A 16,649-nucleotide genomic window follows, 5' to 3' on the forward strand; every position below is an offset into this window, starting at 1 on the left:
CCTCACCTGTATGTTCATGACAACGAACCAGTTTTAGTGCTTAACTTTAAAGGTTTCTGACAACGGTACTGTCTAGGAACTTAACGTGTTCCTGGCCGTGATATAGAACTAATGTGAAACGGAGAATAGACATACATGCGCTGACTATGTATGAAGTCAGTAAAATAGTGGGCGTCCTCATTATCGAACGGAGAATCAAGAAACTGTGATGGCCCCTGCCTTTGAAAACAGATTCGAACTTCGTAAATACACATTTTTATTTAATGTAATTACATAAAGTTGTAAATTGGATGCTGACCATCCTTGCAATTAAAAGAAAAACGCTTTTTTTGGAAGTTTATTTTGTCGCAAATTTCGCATGTCCTTAAGTGCAGTCATCCTTTACAGCAAAAGACTATTCTCATAAAAGGGGGCGAGTCTCTCAGGTACTACGATCCTGTATATGTCCAGTTCCAAGACCTTCCGTCATTACATGTACTCTAACATCAAAATGAGTTCCAGTCCATTTTGTAAACGCCTTTTCAAAAGAAATATTTTAAAAGATAAGTTAATCTAGTCAATTTTTACTGCAATTGTAGGTAGCTAAAAAGATGTCTTTAAAAATGTCCCTTCAAATGGATAGGCAGGTAGGGTAGGTGCATATTGTAGTCGATAACAATAACACAATATGTAGCCTCTCACCTCTTCATAATATTTTGTCCCTTTTCCTACCTCTCAAATTGGAAAAAAAAGGAGCAAGAGTTGAGTATATCATTATATATATTATGTCCTGTATATGAAATAGCTTCGTGCACGCGTGTCTGTGTGTGTTGGACTGCAGGTATCAAGTTCCCTGTGGTCAACACACTTTCTCATTTGTAGGCGGAAAGGAGGAGGAACTTAATTTAAAAAATTCTATTCCAAAATAATTAAAATTACCTCACTGATTTCCCAACGGACATAATGTAATCAAGAATTTTAATATTCACTTTTCATTTACAATTGATCTTGATGACTATACTGAAATATTGAGCATTGTTTTTCATCACTTGTTAAAAAAAAAATCATCGAAAGTGACAATAAAACTGGATCTTTGACTATTGGTTTAGGCATATGGATTGGACCTATGATTGACCATTTTAAAATTACTGTCATTGAGGGATACCATCAACTAAGTATATCTGAATGGGTGATATTACTTATTTGAAATTTAGAATATCATCTATTCAAAAAAAGTTACATCACCTATTTGATTAAGTCACCTATTCAACCTGTATTTGTGATAATTTATTTGCTCCCACGATTAAGCACGCCTTGCGTGCATATACTCGGAAGTAAAAAAAAAAAAGAAAACATTTTATTCCCTCTGTACAAAAATAAAAATAACAGACGAAAAGTTTCGATAAATATAGTAAAACTGACTGCAACTTAACTAGATTGTATATACAACTTCAAAGGGATCGAAACACGGGATGTTTTCAAATTGCCTCAGACTATATTGATGCCAAAAAGGAGGAGTTTTCGTTATCAAAACGTATCTTTAACTAATTTGATCAATCAATGCAAAGGAAATGGCATTCTCTATCCAGAGTCGATCCCAACAAGTATATTTGGGAGCGTAGCAGGAACGACAACTCTGGATAGAGAATGAGGATATGGATCAAAAGTTCACTAAGTCCAGGGAGTCTTTAATTAAAATCAGCGTTCCAATCAAAATAATTATTACAGAAGCGATGCTAAGAAGAGAGAATTGTTCTTTGAACACTTTTTGAATTGTTATCCTTTGCTTCGCCATATTTCCTTTAAAGCTACATTGTCTTTAAAGCAAGAACCATTCATTATTCAATGAAGTAACAAAAGAAAAACAGCTGATAACACTGATATATCACCAATTAAATGTGTAAAGTATGAACTTCACTAGACAGTTAAATACAAAGAGATTGGTTACAAGTTCTAACAACTTAGAAAGTTATAAACCGGCACAGGAATTATCCTCTTCTTCTGCCAGTGACACTGAACATGCTCAAATGACATCGACCTTGACCAGATAATCTTGGTTCAAGGTCATGACATATCCTCATTAAAAAGTACTCTTTGTTTGAAGTAAGAACTATCAATGTCTCTGCATTAGAAAACAAGAGGCCCAAGGGACTTGAATCGCTCCTCTGATAAACTGTACAACCTATCACTTCTATTTGAAGCCTCTTATAATTAGTATCCTGTATACAGTATTTAGATAAAGCCTTGAAATTCCAAAGGTAGGTCATCATGACCTACATTTTAGATAAAACATTCTGAGAACCCAAGATGATTTTAAGCCAATTAGTATCTGAGAGTAGGTCATGGTGACCTACTTATCACTTGTCATTCTCTAAGGACCCAAGATGCATCAACTAAGTTTGATCATTCTTGGCCAAATAGTACCTGAAATATTTATATAAAGCCATAAAATTTCAAAAGTAGGTCATGTTGACCTACTTTTCAGTTGACATAATTTGATGACCCAAGATGAATCAACTGACAAAGTTTGATGATTCTAAGCCAATTGGTACCTGAAAAATATTTATATGAGGTCACAGTGACCTACTTTTCAGTCAACATACTCCAAGCATCCAAGATGCATCAACCAACAAAGATTGATGACTCTAAGCAAATTAATACCCAAAAAATATTTAACTATAGCCATAAAATTCCAAGAGTAGGTAAGTGTTACCTACATTAAAGTCAACATACTCCAAGGACCAGAATGCATCAACTGACAAAGTTTGATGATTCTAAGCCAATTAGAACCTGGTATATGTAAATAAAGCCATAAAATTTCAAAAATAGGTCAAGTGACTTACTTTTCAGTCGACTGAATATGCGGACCCAAGATGCATCAACTGACAAAGTTTGATGATTCTAAGCCAATTAGTACCTAAATATTTTTAAATAAAGAAATTAAATTTCAAAAGTAGGTCACAGTGACCTACTTTTCAGTCAACTTACTCAGAGGACCCAAGGTGCATCAACTGACCAAATTTGATGATTCTAAGCCAATTAGTACCCAAAATATTTCATTATAGTCATATAAATTGAAAAGTAGGTCATGATGACCTACTTTTCAGTCAACCTACTCTGAGGACTCAAGATACATCAACTGACAAAGTTTGATGATTCTAAGCCAAATGGTACCCAAAATATTTAAATATAGCCATAAAATTTCAAAAGAAGGTCACGTGACCTACTTTTCAGTTGACGTTTTTTGAGTTCCCAAGATGCATCAACTTAAAGCTTTATGATCATGGGCCTTAAAATGTTCAAAATATGCCTCTGAAACGCTTTGAAATCAATTACCTGCAAACTTCAAAAAGTAGATCAAGGTGACCTACTTTTTAATAAATATGTTTTATGGCCCCAAGATTTGTCATCTTACAAGATTTAATGATTCTAAACGTCTCAGTATTCGAATTCATGACCTTAAATGTTTTGAAAAAGATTAGCCATAAAATTCAAAAATAGGTCAAGGTGACCCACTTTTTAGCTGACGTACTCCAAGGACCCAAGATGCATCAACTGACAAAATTTGATGATCAAATTGTTCAAAATATGCCTCTCAATCATTTTGAAAAAGAATGGCCGCAAAATTTAAAAAGTAGGTCACCATGACCTGCTTTTGATTTAACATGATACGAGGTCCTTAGAAGATTTGATGATCCTAGTCCTTATAGTAAGCAAAATATCAGCATTTTAATAAAATGTAATTTTTGGTCAACTTTGAAGTGACCTTGAGACCACGCCCTTTGCCTCAGGGTGATGCCTTGAACAATATTTAATCTACAACATATCCTCATCCTTGGTGATGAACTGAGATTTTTTAGCAACCAGTACTTTTGGTTTTATTTACCTTATTATCTCCCCTTGTTTAAAGGTCACAACCCTAGTTTTAGTAAAAATGGGAGCCTTTGGGCCAAGGATAACCTGTGACAAATCCGACAATTGGCCAAGGAGTTCTTGAGATATGGCCCATATTCTAAAAGTTTACGAACATCACACAAATGGCCATAGCATTAGCTCTTTGCGCCTTTGGCTCAGAAGATCTAATTATGGACCAGACTTTTTCTGATAGTGACCTTGAACTTGCCCAAATGACTGAGTCATGGTAAGAACATAAAGTTACAAGCAAATTCTGTAAAGCATGATCTAATTTTTTTCCATTACAAAGTCAAGGTATGAACACAATTACACAGACAGACAGACAAAGCAAATCCTATTTTCCTGCCCCCCCCCCTCCTTTATTTGCAGGGGATGGAGTGTATAAAGATTTTTGTAACGTATATTTCAATTTTGACAACTTTCAAACTTTACAAAATTAGCGACTTTCTTCTTTCAAATGTACATGTAACTATCTCAATTCCAATCATTCATAATGTAACGATGTCACATAAAAGCACAAATATAGTCTGATAGTTCCAGTTAATAAGAAAAGAAGGAGACATCACCTCATTTCCATAAACTTTATTTCAGTAAAGATAATCCTTAGATGATGTACAGTATTCATCTTTACCCAAACAGTGATGTATACTTTCAAACATTTTTACACCGACATTCTGGGATCATTGCATCTCAGAATCTCTGTAAAGGCAACACACACCACAAAGAAATATTTCAAACAAATATCTACTCAGTCAAAACATATGGCCTGTGGTGGTAAAATAAGCCATAAAAATTCTCTAAGATCTTTAATTACCCAATTCAGTAATGTAGATTTTCATTTTTAAAAAACTTTATGTTCTTTTAGGGGTCTTCCCCCTTACTTGGAAAATCAATTCTATTAATACAACATTCAGCTAAGTACTTTGCAGTAAATTGTTCTAGCTTTCCACAAATAAAACAATTAAGCTTAGGTACAGTGTATACAGCTCTCCTGTTTAGATGATGCTGGTGGTTTTAGCTCATCACTATAATACTACAATACTAGAATTCTCAACAAAAAGCCTGAATTAGAATTGACAAACCAGTAGCTATATACACTGTATCTCAAAATAAATGATTTAATGAAAAGTTATCATTTAAAATTATTAGTACAAAAGCTTTATCAAAATGAGGTATAATCACCAATATATTTAACATTTCAGATTTTTTTTCAAAAATGCATAGAAATTCTTTTCTTTAATCATTAGTGTCTTAAATATCTAAATAAACTAAAAAATAATTCAATGTTCAACTTTGAAGAACTTTAGTCAAACAGTTTATATTCATATACATGTACTCATTAAAATAAATAGTTTTATTTTTCTAAAAAGATGGAATGAAAGAAAGGGAGATAATTGACATGGACAGTCAAGAATTGTTAAATTCTTGACTGAAAATGCAATTATTGCAAAAGAAATGAAGGGAAAATGGTAGATTTTGAATATGAATTGTAATAAATAATGAAATGAATTTTCTTTAAATTTTTTTTAAAAACAATTTTTGCTTTGCAAACTGAGAAAATCTCACATATGCAAAATGATATTACATGAACATGTCAATGGAGTATAATATCCCAGATGACATAAATCAAAATGTTCTTTGATGAAAACTGAAAATAAGGGTTTATGACATGCATCTCATAAGGTAGCCAGACACACTAAAAACATAAATATGAATATTTTTTTAACATGAATAAAAGTGGAACCTTCAATGATGCAGTATTGTGATTATCTACACAACATATGCATAGACTAAGCAAATCAGAATACATATTAGTATCAATTGTTCATCACTGTAAATTATAACTGATTTTACAGATTAACTTAGTCTGGTAATCTGAGACTATATTCCCCATAAATAAATGACAAGAAATATAAGCATTTCATTCTGTTGGGTATATGGCATACTGAAAATGTGTAAATGTTACACCAGAACAAATCTGTGGACAGATACCTAAAAACATTCCCTCACCTAATCATGCGCAACGAACCAAGATTTTTTTTATTTCACTGTGTCAAGAACCCTTTGAACACTGCAAACTATAGAGTTCCAATTCTGTGGTACAGCTAGAGTGATCTGCCTTTAGATAAAAAAAAAAAAAAAAAAATTGTGGATAACTCAATTTCTTATCAATTCAAGCATTCTTAACATTTTAGTGGGCCAAAATGACTTAATTAAGCACATTTGCATGATTTTCCTCATTTAAGTGATTTCTGTTTATCAAAATTTTCTCGTCTTTGAACATTTTTCTTGGGGATCAATGGCAGGTATCCATGTTGAAAATGAAATACACTCAATTTTTACACCTTTATAACAAATAATTTTCTAAATGTCTTTAAAAAAAAAAATCCATTAAATAATATATAGAGGGTCCTTAATATATTTTCTAATACCCAGCACAATAACCAAGAAACATCTACTGCCATATAAATCTGGTTGATCAATCTGTAAAGTTAAAAAAAAAAAATACCCTTCTTACAAAATATTTTTAAATCACTTAATACCCTTCTTACAAAATATTTTTAAATCACTTATCTATAGATTTCACACTCAAGCTTGGGATCTAATGGGTGTCGAAAATAACAAGATACCAAACTAAGAAAAGACTTACGTATACCCCTGTAGTTTAAAATTCATTTTCTTCCATGTTTTATCTTTTATCTTAAATGATTTATGAACATCTTTATGAGTTATTTGCAACATTTGACTTCCAAAATTTCAAAGTATTCTGATTACAATATATATGCATACAAAATATTCACCATTTAGTTTTTCCTTATTTCTCATGAATTTCATAATCAAGACATACTTGCTGATTAAAATTATAAGTTTGGCAAGTCGACTGCATCAAAAAGCATCTACATTACTTTAATTTGTCTGTCCAACATTACTGATAATGTACAATGTACTTGCTATACTTAAAGTTCTCTAGCCAACTCAAACAAACACCCAAAAATAATGTGCATTTGCTGGTAGGAATTGCTTTTGTGTTTAGCTTTTAGTGAGTATAGTTCCATTTTTGCTGAACGCTGGACAAATTCGAGCTCAAGATCAGCTTAATTGCCTCACAAATATCAAACATTTATACAATAGGCAATCAATCATCAATTACTTCCCTCTAAATGGCATGTAAACAATCTGTACAGATTATTACTGAAAAAAAAAAAAATAAACTTGTGATCGACTCTTCTACATAAATTTGATACGTTATGTATCATACACGTTTTATCATTTCATGTGTGTACAGCCTTTCTGCTGTATCATTTTCTATTTCACAAGTCTGTAAATACAATGATGGTAGACTTAAGGCCCTTTCTCCTCCCAACACTTTTCACTTCCACTTGTCAAGCAATCATTCATTTATTACTCATATCTCTGGACATAAAAAATTGATTTTATCATTTACACACCAACCGGACATAGTTTTTGTTTACTGTTGCTTTGACGATGGCTAATTTCTAGAGAAGTACAAAATAATTTCATCAATCAAATTGTAAATCTGAAGAAACAGAACACCCTTCATATCCTTATATTCTTCCTCAGTTTGAAGGAGAGAGGGATTTTCTTTGGCTGAGGTTTTTGTTTTTCAATTTCATATAAAAATCTTATGCAAATTCAATTACATTGTATATAGTATTAACATATGCATTGATATTTGTTTTACATGTATTTAAATCTTTTTAATCAAACCTATCATCACTCACGCATCTTTCAGGATCTTGTGGCCATTTCAGGCAAATCAATTTTCATCCTCACACATTCATACATCATTACACATGCATTCTGCTGCTGACTTTTAAACAAATTTTTACCGAATCACATCCTCTTTTATTAAACATTCACACAATTGCTTAATTTTGAGTTTTCTTTCTTCACTTCCCTACACAATTTTTTTTAAAAAGTTTTATTTTATATCAGCAACCTTTCACACATGGGCCATTTTCTTTGTTCTCATCCCATTAAAAACAAATGTGACAGGGATTTCTATATACAATGTATATATAAAGAACTGTATTTTTCATACCATGTTTGTCTACCAAATTATCTTCCTTATATAATAATTATAGAACATGACATTAGCTTATCAAATACAACACATTTCTACATATTAATCTTGGCAAATACATGAACTTTACTGGATTTTAGAGGATTCAACGTGTAGACATTTTTTTATATTCTAAATCTTGAATTTCCCAGAACTTTTAAAAAAATAATAATAATAAAAATTACGATCACATCTAAAATTATTGAAAATATCAGAGGACTGATGCATTAATGAATACCAAATTTGAAAAATCCTCTTAAATAATGTATAATTATCAAAACTATATTCTAATTTATTTTATCAAAACCTTCATTGTGTCATTCAATTTTTATAGTCCTTAGAATTTCAAAACAGGTAATTTATACATCAAATTCCCTTGTATATAGTGGTATTCGCAAAACAGACTCTTAGGAGGCCATGAATGAGATATTTGTTATGAAAAACTGTCAGTTTTACTTATTAGTATTGCAAAACAAATTTTAAAAAATTTACACACCCATGTCTAAACCTCTGAGAGAGAGAGGGAAAAAATGAAATAATTTTTATGATAAACCATGACACTAGGTAACTCATAATAAAGATGTGCAGAATACTAACACAAATTATTTTCATTTCGAAATGAAACAAAAGATGCCTAGTCTCCATCTACAAATTTAATACTCCTGACTAGATTCTACACAAGCCCGCACTTTAATGGGAGTACCCACTAGGGGGACACTTCCATTAAACTGGGTCAACTTTTCACATCCTCCAGGTGCTCCTCTAATATGAGGGCCCCCTTATTTCACCTCTCTGGAATATTTTACTGCGAGCCCTTTTGTTTCAGTTTCTTGGGAAGGTTTTCTGCCTCCTCTTGTACAACATTATTCTTTTGTAGTTTTTTATTTATCTGTGTCCTCAGCTGAGTCTTAGAGGCTTTGTATTTATTCAGTTTGTTGTACTTGTCTTTTTTACATCTGTCTCCCTGAAAACAAATCAAAAACAAAAGTTGACATTTCTCTTAACAATTACCATAAATGTAATTTTTCTCATTTTCACTAAATGAGAAAAAGGCACAGTACCTTAGATTCAGTTTTTGTCAAGTTGGGGAAATCTTCTGCTTGATACTTGAATGGCTTCAAATCTCTCCTTTCAGATGCATGTTGTTTTGATTTCCTTAAAGAGACACGTCAAATCCAATAGTATCTTTTTCTACATCATTGGTCAGTTCATTTCTGCCAGTAATTCATATTTAACTTACAAAAAATTTGTATTTACCTTGCATATGGACTGTATCCATGAAGGAAGGGACATAACTCTCCCTTAAAACAGTCTCCTTCCTCCCAAAAGCGACAGGTAATGTGGGACAGATCATGAGCAAATTTGCAGTCTGTACGTCGACAGTTTCCTTCCAAGAAAAAGGTACAGGGCTTTTTCTTTCCTGTAATTATGCAAAAGAACATGTATTATCATTACATCAAATGTTTAAGAAATCGAAACCTTCTGTCCTCAAAATTCTGACTTCAAAAATTCTATATATTCTTTTACCTTTCACATTTAAGGACTGTGGGAAGAGACATTCCACCTCCATGTTATTCATCCAGGCATGCTCCAACTCACACGAGTACACAGCAGCCACAGGCATGGGCATAAACAGAGGTGGCTGCAAAATGATAAAAGAGATGAAGTTCAAAATACGTGACAAAATCTAATTATAAATCTTCAGAAATTGATAAAGTAATAAGAGAACAGGAACTTACATGAGTGTCCAAATTCTCAAAGTCCTGTTTCTTCTTTCCCTTTTTGATGACCAGTTTGACTTTGACAATGTCAGAGTCATTCTCTGGTGGATGATTCTCTTTATCTAGTTGACCAGCACATTGTTGATCAGGTCTGGCCTTGCTAGCATCTGAAATACCATCTCCAAAGTAAGAGGTCATCTCCATAAACGATTGGCCGTATGGATCAGAATCTGCTATGTATGAATTAGACTGGTCAGTTTTCTTCATATTGCCAATTTTGTACTTGCTTTCCTTCTCCTCATGGACCATATCCTGGTTAAAATCAAAGACACTGTTTTCATTTTCTTCAGAATGGTCATCCAGCTTGGAAGCAGAATTGTCATCCAGCTTGTACTGTTCTGTAGCAGATTCTTCCTCATGTCCTGGGTAGTAGAACATTTCAGAAAATGCTCCGTCTTCATGCCCACTGCTCCAAATACTGTGACTTAAGGCTGCCTCTTGTTGACCTTCACTCCCAGGATCCAGTCCCCAGGCCTCCTGAATGACCCATTGATGGACAGGTGGTTTGGAGACAGTAGCATCCCTGCGGGTGTTTGTCTTCCCATCTCTGACCACCAGCCTTTTGCCACAAGAACATACATTCTGTTTTGAATAATCAAGCAGCGAGTTTCCTGTGCTTAAATCCCTGCACACATTTGACAACCAATTTTCCTCATTAGCCAACTCCCCACATGAGCACATGTTCTGCTTTGGATAAAATCCATATTCCATAGACCATGGATCCACCTTCTTATTCACTGTAGGACCTCTATAAAAACCAACCCTCTCTGCTTCTTCTCTCTCTTGAGCATGCTGATCTAAATCCTCATACCCTGAATCTACACAGTTGTTGACACAATCCAAAAGATTTCTCGGTGTTGATTCTGAGGATTCAGTCAAATTTTCAACATATCCAAATAGATCAAAGACCTCTCCTTCATTTTCAAACAGACCAATTTTTTCTTCACTTCCCTCTTTTGGCTCTTTCTCATCATCACTATCCAAACTTGCACCTGTCTGTATGTACTTATCCTGATCCTTTCGAATCTTGAACATTGGAACAAAAGTTTCTTCATCATCATCACCTTCATCGTCTGTAGCTGTCTGGAATTTCTGGTATGGTGTCTTCGAAGGAGCATAACCACCAAACAAGTCCCTCAAATTGTAAGTAGATCCAGTATTCTGAACAACTGGGGACTGAATGGGTTGAAAGTGAGTCTTCTGAGAAAAGTACAGATGTTCTTCAGGTGAACTGGAATCTGACTTACAACTTCGTTTTTTGCTAGTTGAACTTGTGGTCAATGACTCCATCTCTTGGCTTACTAGGATGGGCTCACTTTGCACATGGTGAATCTTCTTTGGAACAACATCAACAAATGCCGATCCCTCCGAGGGCACCAGTTCAAAGCTTCGTGACAGGTAAAATTTCTTTGGTGTTGAATGCTCAGCCATGGACCACATTGTCTGGAAATCACCATAAGAGAGATTTCTAGAAAAACTTTGATCATCTTCACTGTTACTGAGTTGATCATTTTCTCCATCTGACAGAACATTGTCGTACTCACTACCAACCTCAGAGACAAGATCAAACTGAATTTGGGGGATCAATTCACTATTCTGGTTCTCTAGCTGACAAACCACAGAATCTTGATCCACATCAACCATTACTATTGGATTACAAGGGTCTTCAAGCAGATCCACATCTTCTGATGTCTCCACTAAGCTTAAGTCCTCTTTTATCAAATCTTTTCCATAGGAATCTTTCAGTTTCCCATAATCTCCCCAGGTACTAGAATTTGGAAATAAACCATAGCTTCCCCAAATGTCAGACTGTTCACCAGGGTAATCCCAGCAAGAAGACATACCAAACAATCCACAGTCACTCCAGCAAGTGTGTAGTGGATTCTTCAAAGGACCAGAATAGGTACCAGTAATCTTTTGATAATTCACATCCCATACTTGCCAGATCTTCCCATACTTTAAATGATTGTAAAAATCTGCGGTGTAATCTTCATTTCTTTCATCCCAGCAAACATCTGGCATCAAATCATCCACCAGAACTTTTGATGGCCAAGTTGATGCTACAGTTGAAGGAAGGAAACTGTCAAAACTTTGCAAGTTGTTATTCCAGCAGTTCACATCTTGATGGTTTGCAGTATTTATAATTTGTTCAATGTCTTGATGCTCCAGTAAATTTTCTGATGATGCCAAACTCTCATCTAGTTCCAAATCTTCAATTCCTTTGTTTAAATCCTCCAGGTCACTGATAGTTGTTAAACTTACACTGTTGGGCATATTATTTTCCATGCAACTGTCTGTCAAGCACCTATCAATTAAGCTTTCCTCTTTCTCACTTGTAGGTGTTGTTTGAGGAAGATTATCATATGGAGAGAAGACAGGAAACCCACACTCATCTGGATTCAAAACTGTGTCTGGGTTTGGTATTGCTTCAGGCTCAGATTGGTTAAACATAGAATGTGACAGTTCAGCAGAAAATGTGTTGGAAAAACCAGTTTCACTGGAGTTTGAAGTGGAGTATGGAAAAAAGAAATTGTCATCCACAAAAGACTGCTGCATGAGACCACCATCTGGACTAACTGGACTATTACTACCAGACTTCTGTTGGAGAGGTGAGGCAGAACTACTGTTGTTTCGTTTGTACAGACGCTGACGCGGTTCCTCAGTTGTGAACAAGATGTCTATTGGTTGAGTGTACCAAGAGTCATCCTCCTGCAGCTCTGGACTTACTGACCCATCTGTGTCTCTTGGACTATTTCCTGCAGCAATTTCTGCTCCTTCTGCATTTGTTGGCTTTCTTATTTTCTCTTCAGGACAAGGCATCTTTTGGTTACAAAAAGCTGGAGTTTTCAAAGCCTGTTCTTCCTTCTGTAGTAAGATTTCCTTCAGCATACACTCAACTTGAGAGCAAAGCTCCTTGTCCTGTAAAGAATGGGCCTGGGCATCAGTCTTTTCAATATTAAGACTTCCATTTGGCAAGCTAAGGAAGCGACAGACTCCATGATTAGTATCTTCCTTTTTGGATGGTGTTTTTCTCATGTGCAGTTTCCTGACAGTTTGTTTTTTCTTTTTCCTGGACTGGGTTTGGGTTGATATCTGCTCTCTTTGTTGGTTTTCTGGAGCTAGGTCCTTCTGAATTATTCCTTCATCTGTTTGGCTGGGTTTTGGCTTGGTAATTGGGTTGTTCTTCCATACACTTTGGGAGTCTGTGGGTGTGGTGAGTTGATCTTTTCCATGTAAGGCAGGGAAGGCTGCATAATATCTGTAGGTCAATAAAATAAGTTATTATACCACTGGCACACAAAATAGTGTACATGTATTACAAATACATACTATAATTAACACCTGAAAGTATATATTGATTTTTACTTTAGACTTCCTTAAAAATTTCTTTAATTCAGAATAAATGATACAAAAATTATCACATACAGTTGACTTTTTCAGTGTTAATTGATTCTTGACAGACAATATATTGGCAAATTTAACCTTTAAGAGTCATTCTATGTAAAAAGTGTTCACTTTATACAATATGGCACAGAAAATGACACATTTGAATTTTTGAAGACATTCAGAATCACTGTACATATATATTTATATATACATGTGCATTGGTTTTTAACCAATAAAGCGGATACTTACATGTACTAAAGAACACTCAACACTTCAATTATTAGATATAATTAATGATTAATTATTATTGATTAAATTATGATTAATCAATTATTAGATATAAAAGAAAAAATTAAAATATGCTGCATTTCAACTAGACCTTGAAGGATGATCCAAAACAAGTCACTTAACAATTCAATTTTCTGGAATGATTTCGAGTTTTAGGACCTTAATATCTTATTCCAAATTCTTTTTTTCACCCAGCAGATCATTGGCTACTCTTACTAGTATAGCTACCGATAACTCAATATTACTCACTTTTCATTACTTGTGCCACATTGTATTCAAGAAATTAAAAAAAAATAAATACATAGCTGACTTGCTTTCAAAAAAGTCTGAAATACATTTTCCCGTTTAGATTAATTTCTCAATGTACAAATAATTCTTAGAGTTGATGCTTACTAAGCAATTTTCATACTTGACAAACTGAAGAATTTGTGCAAAATTTACGTGCCAATAGCTGCATAGAGATATATATAGATTGGGAATGGTTCAGATTCAAAAGTCTGTCATTAGCAAGCCTAATTAACAGAATTACAGGAATTTCCATTATTATTGTTTTTATAATAATTTACTATTTTCATTTATTATTTACATAACTTAGGAAAGTCTGCACATGCTGTTTTCAATGTGAATGCTGACTACAACAAACAAACAATTAGTTTTAATGATCGATTAGCGTCACACATCAAGTGGGGTGCAAAGGAAAATTCACAAGAATTACATAAATTCATATCATAGTGTATTGTTCAGTAAAATTAAAATGCTATTTCTGAAGAGAAATAACTGCAAGAGAATAACAAAAATAGTAAGAGGTCCGACATCAGCGTTAATTGAAATAAAAATATTTGTTGATTGAAATCCTGAAGATACTTGACGTAGTCAAAAATACAGAAAACACTGATGATCATAGTTAAGAGATACCGTAAATAACCAATTGGGAACATATTAATCAAATAAATATATTTAGACCGAGTTGTCATTGGCCTATAGCTAGAAAATCAGCGGGCTGTAGTGTCAAAACACTGGGACTGATCAGTCATGACCAAAGATGTTAAATTAATGCCATACATGCAAGACATGGTGACCAAACCAGACTTAGCCTACTCTATTCTTTATAATTTTGGGTAAGTTATCCACAATCTTCTAATATCAAACACATACTTATTTTCATGACTTTTTTACCTTAAATGGCCAGGATTCATAAAGTGTCACCTTGACTTTATAAGGAATAAATCATCTACCTTTCAGCTGGGTCTTCAAGTTCTGAGCTGCTGGAATCGCTCTCTGATGAACTAGTGGTCTGTTCTTGGCTGTTTGTACCATCACCCCCTAAGAAAAGACCAAAATATTTTGATAAACAAAGGTAATCAAAGATTACTAAGCTCACCTCGACGAATGTTATCTATAAGGAAGGCAAATCTCACATCATATTTTTTTCCTAGTTAGTGTACATCCCAAGATTAATATCCATCAATATTAGATTCAGAATCCAAAGCAAGTCTGGAAGTGTCCATCTTTGGATACATCATCATCCATGCTAATTTGGTTAAAATATGGCTAAAATTCACTCATGTGGAAAACCTAGGTCAGATCCAGAACCCGAAGCAGGTTAGTTAGTGTACATCCCTAGATGCATCATCCATGCAACTTTGGTCCAGGTAGGACTTACATGGACCTGCTCCAAAAAACTTTAACCTCGTCACTCATCTGGAAAATCTAGGTCAGATCAAGCATCTGAAGCAAGTGTGGTAGTGTCCATCCCTAGATGCATCATCCATGCAAGTTTGGTCAAGGTAAGCTGATAGTTAGGTACCTGTTCCAAAACTTTAACCTGGTCACTCATCTGGAAAATCTAGGTCAGATCCAGCATCTGAAGCAAATATGATAGTGTCTATCCCTAGATGAATCATCCATGCAAATTTTGTCCAGGTAGGGCTTATAGTTTCTTGGGAATGGACCTGCTCCAAAAACTTCAACCTGGTCACTCATCTGGAAAATCTAGGTCAGATCCAGCTTCCGAAACAAGTATAGTAGTATCTATCCCCAGATGCATCATCCATGCAAGTTTGGTCAAGGTAAGGCTTATAATTTCTTGGGAAAGGACCTGCTCCAAAAACTTTAACCTGGTCACTCATCTGGAAAATCTAGGTCAGATCCAGCATCTGAAGCAAATATGATAGTGTCTATCCCTAGATGAATCATCCATGCAAATTTTGTCCAGGTAGGGCTTATAGTTTCTTGGGAATGGACCTGCTCCAAAAACTTCAACCTGGTCACTCATCTGGAAAATCTAGGTCAGATCAAGCTTCCGAAACAAGTATAGTAGTATCTATCCCCAGATGCATCATCCATGCAAGTTTGGTCAAGGTAAGGCTTATAATTTCTTGGGAAAGGACCTGCTCCAAAAACTTTAACCTGGTCACTCATCTGGAAAATCTAGGTCAGATCAAGCATCTGAAGTAAGTGTGGTAGTGTCCATCCCTAGATGCATCATCCATGCAAGTTTGGTCAAGGTAAGGCTTATAATTTCTTGGGAATGGACCTGCTCCAAAAACTTTAACCTGGTCACTCATCTGGAAAATCTAAGTCAGATCAAGCATCTGAAGCAAGTGTGGTAGTGTCCATCCCTAGATGCATCATCCATGCAAGTTTGGTCAAGGTAAGCTGATAATTAGGTACCTGTTCCAAAACTTTAACCTGGTCACTCATCTGGAAAATCTAGGTCAGATCCAGCATCCGAAGCAAATGTGGTAGCGTCCATCCCTAGATGCATTATCCACGCAAGTTTGGTCAAGGTAAGGCTTAAATAATCACTTGGGAATAGACCTGCTCCAAAACCTTTAAACTAGTCACTCATCTGGAAAATGGAGGTCTGATCAAGCATCTGAAGCAAGTATGGTAGTGTCCATCCCTTTGATGCATCATCCATGCAAGTCTGGTCCAGGTAGGGCTTATAGTTACTTGGGAATGGACCTGCTCCAAAAACTTTAACCTGGTCAATCATCTGGAAAATCTAGGTCAGATCCAGCATCCGAAGCAAGTGTGGTAGTGTCCATCCCTAGATGCATCATCCATGCAAGTTTGGTCCTGAGAGGGCTTATAATTCCTTGGGAATGGACCTGCTCCAAAAACTTTAGCTTGGTCAATCACCTGGAAAATCTAGGTCAGATCCAGCATCTGAAGCAAGTGTGGTAGTGTCCATCCCTAGATGCATCATCCAT

General features: G+C 34.9%; 1 protein-coding gene across 1 annotated transcript in view; it reads right to left on the reverse strand.

Annotated features, from left to right (window-relative positions):
* Positions 1–5,219: 5,219 nt before the first annotated feature.
* The window catches only part of LOC133202406 (uncharacterized), a 44,026-nt gene continuing 32,596 nt past the window's right edge, over positions 5,220–16,649 (reverse strand). The window contains exons 4-9 of the mRNA XM_061338224.1: positions 14,670–14,757; positions 9,718–13,018; positions 9,506–9,620; positions 9,236–9,398; positions 9,040–9,133; positions 5,220–8,942 (exon numbers count right to left, since the gene is read on the reverse strand). Of these exons, the coding sequence (XP_061194208.1) occupies positions 8,781–8,942; positions 9,040–9,133; positions 9,236–9,398; positions 9,506–9,620; positions 9,718–13,018; positions 14,670–14,757 (3,923 nt within the window). The 3' untranslated portion in view covers positions 5,220–8,780. The remainder of the gene's footprint in view (positions 8,943–9,039; positions 9,134–9,235; positions 9,399–9,505; positions 9,621–9,717; positions 13,019–14,669; positions 14,758–16,649) is intronic.

This window comes from Saccostrea echinata, unplaced genomic scaffold (genome assembly GCF_033153115.1).
Source record: "Saccostrea echinata isolate AGI-Se365-2 ecotype Australia unplaced genomic scaffold, CSIRO_AGI_Sech_v1 ptg000047l, whole genome shotgun sequence".
NCBI lineage: Eukaryota > Metazoa > Mollusca > Bivalvia > Ostreida > Ostreidae > Saccostrea > Saccostrea echinata.